The sequence below is a fragment of the Aplidium turbinatum genome, chromosome 18, assembly GCF_918807975.1.
Source record: "Aplidium turbinatum chromosome 18, kaAplTurb1.1, whole genome shotgun sequence".
NCBI lineage: Eukaryota > Metazoa > Chordata > Ascidiacea > Aplousobranchia > Polyclinidae > Aplidium > Aplidium turbinatum.
Genome location: NC_137489.1, coordinates 14089420 through 14096833, shown reverse-complemented (window position 1 = coordinate 14096833; position 7414 = coordinate 14089420). Strand labels below are relative to the sequence as shown.

Genomic DNA, 7414 nt, shown 5'->3' with positions numbered 1-7414 from the left:
AGGTTTACTTCATGGTTTGTTTGTATTAGTGTTGATTTGCTTTTCTGACCATAGGCGCCGACTCCAGGGGGGCGGCGCCCCCCCGTGAATTTAGCTCGGGGTGGCTGCCCCGCCGCAAATTATTTAAAAAAAATCCTAAATCAAATGTTTCTAAGTTCAGATTTGCGTTAGTTTGACCTTCATTGCGGATCGATCTCAATTAAAAGATCTACTTGTTGCAACAAGAGCGCTGCTCCTAAGATAACAAAAGAAACAGAAGTACGGTAGCTGATAAACGCCAGCATGGTGCCGTTGAAGCATAGTAACAATGATTGAAAAACATTTTTCTTGATTTCTTCTCCTTTGTTTTTTCTTGGGAGTGTCTATAACGAGGTGCGGTTTGCTGTTTGCTCAGTTTAGTATCTACGCGTATTAAGAGCTAAAGTTCAAAGTGACCAGCATATAATTCGAAGTAGCCTACATGCCTCGAAATTCGTTTTTGTTGACGGCGGACAAACGTGTCCGGTCTGAGCAGCTATCTCGGCGGACAAATTAAGTCTCACGGCTGACACACCAGTTTTAGCCATCGATCGTCATGCTTAATCACTTTATCTTGATAATAATTCTTCGCCATTTCAGAACTATAACTACGGTTTTAGAAGGCTTTTTAAAAATTCTGTAAAGTCACTCTGAAAGGCTTTCATCAGACCAATGACTTGCGCTTGAAGAGTCAAAGCGCCGTGTAGCTGGTCAATACGTCACATAACTGATTAACTTCCACCGAACGAGGTCGTGTGGCTTATTGCGTCACAATGCTCTAGGCAGGAGTCGGAAAATTTCTACACTAACGCTACTGTTTTCTGCTGTGCAAAGTTTCATAGGCTTTTTTCTTTTAAGTTTATTTTTGCGTGTCATGTGAGCGAAAGTGGATTTTCCTTGGGTCTTTCCTTTCTTACTGTAGTACCAAAACTTAACAAATTTTGTTGCATCTTGCTGTAATAGCCTACTCGTATAATCTAATTTAGTAACCAACCTTGCCGTATCATTATAACTCGGAGATCAATGCCAGACATTGTGACGTAAAACTTGAACTAAATTGCACGTGATTAGTGTACTGTAGAAGTACCTGTACTCCTATCGATTCTTAGCGAAGAATTCATACTTGTTACGCTGATTCAATGTCATGAATCGTTGAAGCAATGTAAAAATCGAAAGTTTTACTCCTTGAATGGAAGCTAAGGGATACAGTAATCACATTTTCTAGATGCGCGCTAGAATGCGCGCGAAATTATATTCTCGCAACAATTGTTCGTGCTATGCAATGACGATTTGTATCGCTATTTCTTGTGTTATTTCTCGTCGGACAAATATGACAGATCTAGATGGTACTTCCCGCGGACATCACATGCTGTGACGGCGGACATGTCCGATGTCCGCCGTGAATTTTGAGGCCTGAGCCTACATTATAAAGCTTGGCGATATACAATGGCATATAGACGCAAACAAACATCAATGCTGACAAACAAACATCAGCATTTTGAATGTAAGCAATCAGTCAGCTAGAAAGTTTGCCCCCCCCGGTGATTTTCAAAACCCGGCGCCTATGTTTCTGACATATGGTAATTGTTTTTGCTTTAGAATAAAATATATTTATTTAAAAAATTAAAAACTACAATAAAAAGTACGATCTGTGCAATGCTGTCTACGTCTCAGAAAATCGTTGTTCTGTTGATGTCAGTAGCAACTATTGGAACAGTCGTCAACTGTAGGTATTTGGTGTTAACATAATTATTTAATTTTCAAGAAAATGGCTTGATAAATTAGTCCTCAATGCAACCTCTTCAAAAATGCTTGTAATTTGTCAAAGATTTTATAATTTTGTGCGCAAGGTGTGTTTTACTTAACTAAACTATATTTTACCAACTCAAATTCATTGTGGCGTCTAACTAATCTTTGATGGAATTCAAAACAGCTGAAGTAGCTGGCATCGGGGAGAATTATACCATGAAAGACTTGATATTGAAACTTACCCCCTTTTAGTTGCTTGTTTTGCACCAAATACGTTATTTCAACCGAAGATCAAGCTCTTGCACGAATTACAACATTAGCTTCATTTTAGCTTGTGTCTTTTACATCAATGTTTCTCAAACTTTTTCCTTGGGACGCACTCAAAAATTTGTTTTGGTTTTATGACACACCAAAAATAAATTTCTTAAAAATCTATGTATGAACAAGCGCTACTTAATGGAACGTGTGAGCTTCCTTGGCATTTTGCTGTTATGAAGTTTTTCAAATTTTTATTAGAAGTTGCGAAACTGTCAATCACATTTTCTTTTGCATTGCAACAAACTTTGATGGTTGGCTAACTCCAAGGCAACACACATTTTGTAGCTGTGCATGTTCACATGTTCGAGAGAGTACTACCATGCCTTCCTTGTGAAAATTTTCACAATGTTGCTTCACTTAGGGATTCTCAAGCTCCATGACCAAGGGGTGGCCTTTTCTGTACATCACATGGAACTCCGCATCGAACAGTTACAAGACGAATGCAATAGAAAATTATCAGCTCAAAAAGAAGACCTTCAGCAAGCTTGGAAGAAAAAGTTGAAAGAGGTATAACAACTCTATGCCAAAGGCCGCCACACAGGTTTGGTCTGCGTAAAAACCTATGCATTCATATAATTTTATTTTCTAGCAAGAAAGGGGCTGAAGGAAAGAAAGGAGTAGTAATCAAATATCGTCTGTTCGTGTGTTTTACTATTTCACGGCACGTTCCCCCTCTTACTCTTTCATCCTCTACTCCTTTTCAATCCTTTCTGACCACATATTCCTCACCGATTTGTCAAGGTGTCCCACCAATCGCAATCCTAAAGTCCACTCAACATATTAACCGTGATTTGTTATGAAAAGTTTTGCCGCAGGTTGTCCAAATTATACAAGCTTTGGCCAGGTCTGGCAACCCATCTGTAGTCAAACCAAGTATGGAGGTTCCATGACCTTGCTTGTCTGACAGATTTTTCGGGGCTCACAAGGTTCCCCAAGACGACAATGTGTTGACCCAGGTTGTGGAGGATTACAGTAGCATGTCGTCAGCCACAATAGACTCTTATTATGTCATACCCGAACGCTACCACTCTTCATCGAAGGGCCCACCAATTTGTCCAAGTTGCGGAAAGAGCTGGCAAACAGTTCATCATTTGATTTTAGACTGTTCATGGACTGCACTACCTGATGGTTACAACACAGTTTACTAATGCGGAAATGCATTTAAAAGCTGGCGTAAGGACAAAGAGCTTCACCTGTGAAAATGCTATACGAAACTGCTACTGCTATCCAAATCGTTTCCGTTTTCGTCTTCTGTGCCGTCGCTCAACTTCATTCTTTTTTATTGCCAGCATTTAGCCCTATAACACAAAAAGGTTCTCACACTCGACATAAATAGACTTTTTTAATCTGTAAGGTACCAATTTACAGCAAAGTGGACCTAAATGTTTGGTTTTGAGTCTTTATCCTCGGACTGACAATGCCTTTGATAAGTTGTTTCTGGCAGTTTCGCTTGCTTGTGGAGGTTTTGAACCACTGACGCAGGGCCGGTTACCGAAATTGACAGAGTTAAGTTTCCACAGCTAGTTGTTGAATTATTGTTGTCCGTGAGCTATTCCATCCACTAGTTGATAAATGGAGAGCAATCCTGGAATGCATTGCTCAAGCGTACACTCCGAGAGCTGAACCAGTGCCGCTTGAGTTTGAATCGGGCATTTAACCACCACCATCTCCCAGCAAATCTCCAAGATAACGAAACTCTTTAGGCTTTAGGTTTCAACACCACACGACGGTACGCACTTTACGTCTTCTCTATCAATTGCATCACTCTTGCATCTTCCTTGTTCCAGCTTCATTCCACTCTTGTATTGATAACCGAGCATCCCTTATGAAATTTGTAAAGTATTTTCAGCAACTTTATCGTTCTCCTAATGATTCAGCCCCTTGATAATGTAAAAAAATCTTGGGACTCCTGAATAAAACTGACTGAAATAAAGCCTGTTCTAAGACACGCATCATTGCTGACTGTCAGAAAGACGGCTCCGTTCCACAAGTAGGATATAACGAAGTAGAGAATAAAATTTTAATTTTTGCTGGACTTTGGATGTTGATAGCAACTGTTGGTTTCAGATAGAAAACTCTGACCAGACGTTGGATGGGAAAGCCATAGAGGATGCAGATGCAGACATAACAGATGTAAAAACACTGCAAGGTTTGTTTAGGTTTGATGCTTATATACTCCTTGATGAATATTTGTTTGTTCTTCTAAAAACATTAATATCACAAAGTCAAGTGACGCGTCTTCCATACCAATTGATATGATGGGTGCCAGAATTTTTCTGTCTGGGAATAGAATGGCCCCGTGATTATTGATTAGTCTATTGAATCCTTTGAGTTTAGACTCTGAAAACACAGTTTTGTTATGAGATTAAAAGGCATTCAGAATTTTTTTAAAAACAAACAGGGCGCAAGGTTGCATTGCCGAATATTGGAAACTGGTTGCATCATACCAATACACTTTTTAGTTTACGAGAATTAATAACTAAAGGCTTTTTCATTTATAGAAAGAAACAAGCAGTTGACAAGGGAAAAAGAAAGTTTACATCAACAACTTGACAGCTTGAAACAACAACACAGCCGGTTTCAAGCTCAGGTAAGTTAAAAGTTGACAATCAATTGCGATAAGTCGTTAATATATATAACCCAGCTGACAAAATCCGTCTTTTTTACATTGATTGTACGGGTAGAAACATTGAATCAATGTAAAAAGATTTTGCTAACTTTAAACTTCTTCCTAAGATAGATTTATGTTGGTTGATCCATAATTTATGCAACGGTAACTGCATAAACGGTTTAGTGAACCTGCGTAGAATGCATGATTAGACTACAGTATTTTTCCTTCATTTTGGTTACTTTACTGGTTTTACCTGATGCATTTTCGTAGTTTGGTGTTGCGATTAATCTCATACATCAAACCAGTTAACCAGTCCCTTTTTAACATTGATTCAACGTCTACGGACGCTTTATAAAAAGAAGACTGATTTCCTGCCTTGTGATGTGGTCATTGCTGGTCATTGTGGTCAATAACGTTGTAGCCGGTTGGCCGAATTCATGCACCGTGTTTAATGTTTCATGATTCTTCTATGCATCAGTCTCATATTTTTTGGCATCACAGCACTTCAATCACAATTCACAAGAGAACTAGAATCACAGTTCTCAAACTTGAGTTTTGCTAAATTATTTCAGGGACCTGAAATGCCTTGGTCTCAATAGGCTGCAGTACTCTAATATTTCTTGCTGGTGAAACTACACACCGGTTTTGCTTGGCCATTTTTTCAACTTCCTTCGGTTAGAGTTACTGCAGCAGCAGCAGCAGCGTAGTTGTGGCAGCTACAGCAGCCATATGTAGGAGACGGGCACCATGAAGTCATCTCAAAGTTAATGTTTAACGGTGTTTATTCACATTTTAGTTACTGGCCTCAGCACTAACTCTACTTGTTCAATTTTTAATAAATTTAATAGTTGCAAGCACCAACAATTTTAGCTAAGTTTATCTAAGTTTTTATTGTAAACTAATTTTTTAACCTTTAACGTTAATATTTTCTTATCTAAGTGAAGGATTATTCAATCTAAATCGATGGAATGAGGAGCTTATGATGTAGGTTGTTGACGATCGTACCACGTAACGTCGAAGTCATCAGATCTATTTGTGATGTTGTGGTGATTTGGGTCGTATCGATTTTTCGCAAATTAAGCTTCATGTCTTGAACTCTTTTATTTCAAGAGGGAGTTTCTATTATCGTTTTCAAAAGATCGTTATAAGTTTTTCGTGAAGAAGTTGCAAAATCCAATGACCCTTCATCTTCATCTCAAATGAGCCAGTTGCAAAAACTAAGTTTTCTCAACCAAAGCGTCACGAAAAGTATACAACTGCACAATGAAGAACAATGGTATTCAGCTTAGACGACTTGGTCACCTCTCTGTGATTTTCTTGCTGTTGCAGAGTGAGGGCACCGAGCTTCATGCTCACTTGTTACTAAAAGAAAGCTCTTGTGATCTTGCTACATTTGTTTTCACTTCCTTTTGTTTCCAGATTGAAGGTATACAGAAAATTGTGCGTGAAGAAGATGCAAGTAAAAAAGAAGTGGATCGTGTCCCATCCTGACATGAGGAGGAGAATCCTTTACTCAATTTGAAAAATCTTTCTATTTTATCCCTGGTACAAAGCGATGATGGAAAGTATTGGCAATGGGACTACATTTCACTGTGATTGTTTTAACTTTGAGGACCGCTGAGACATATATGTCCCATGAAATTAGGCCAATTACCCCCCCAGTTGACTTTAAAAAATTGCCCTTGCTGATACCCTAACGTAGTATTGGATATCTATGCTTAACTTTAGGATAGACATCCTTTTTTAATTTTTTTTGCGTAGGTGTTGTTTATATGACATATGAAGTGTAAACAAACAAATTCTACATAAGTATTTTTGGGGGAAAATTAATGGTCCTCAAAGGGTTAATTCAGACAGGAAAATCAGTCATTCTACTGAATCAATGTAAAAATGACGGATTTTGCTGTCTGGGAAGCTATCAGTAAGATGAAAAGTTTTTGTGCATAGATCTTTGTTTTAAGTTGTTATGATATTTTTACCAGTAAATTATGAAACCGGCTTGTTTTCTCAATACAAAACGAGACCTTCCAAAAGTGAGTTTTTCGCTGATGTTCTAACTTTGACCTGACAGTTGGTCGAACGATTAAAACAACGGCTCATTATAACGCAAATTCATAGAACGACAGGGCTTGAGATTTTTAGGATGTTTAAAGATTTGTGGATTTTGAATTAGGAGAATTGTCTCGTTCGATCAATTGTCTTGAAGTAAACTGTCGTAGGCTACTACCGTTTTCAACAATCGTTTAAATTTTCATTTTTTGTAGGCTACAAAGATTTTATTATTTTGTTTGCATTTTCAACAAGTCGTTATTATCCATAAAGTGACACAATGAAAATGAATTGTTTCTTTGCTGCTTGTTATTTCAGTTAATAAAATATGTTTGTGTGCCAAGACATTGTACAAAGTGGTGATTGTGAACCCACTCACACGCCTATCAAGCTATACTTGCAATGGTAATTATATTAGAACCTTCTTTGGAACAAACGTTTATTTTGCAGCAGAAGAATCAGTCGATAACATGTGAGTTAATTGTTATGCATCTTTTCTTAAATGCATTCACGAAAATCGTTTCCCAAATATTGCGAATTGAAACATAATGATAATCGAAGCACTATTTTTGTTTTGGCTTCTGGATGAATCAAGTGTTGTACGCATTTCCTCACACAAGAGAAGACCTACGCTTCTATATTTCTCAATCCATTGTAGTAGTAGAGTTT

The 7414-nt window shown here is 38.0% G+C and overlaps 1 protein-coding gene across 1 annotated transcript; it reads left to right on the top strand.

Annotated features, from left to right (window-relative positions):
* Nucleotides 1-1621: 1621 nt before the first annotated feature.
* On the top strand, nucleotides 1622-7088 carry LOC145787604 (uncharacterized). Its single transcript, XM_082599375.1, has 5 exons — nucleotides 1622-1744; nucleotides 2447-2592; nucleotides 4153-4234; nucleotides 4587-4675; nucleotides 6116-7088. Exons 1-5 carry the CDS (start codon nucleotides 1675-1677, stop codon nucleotides 6185-6187), a joined length of 459 nt encoding a protein of 152 aa, XP_082455501.1. The 5' UTR covers nucleotides 1622-1674; the 3' UTR covers nucleotides 6188-7088.
* The last annotated feature ends 326 nt before the right edge of the window (nucleotides 7089-7414 follow it).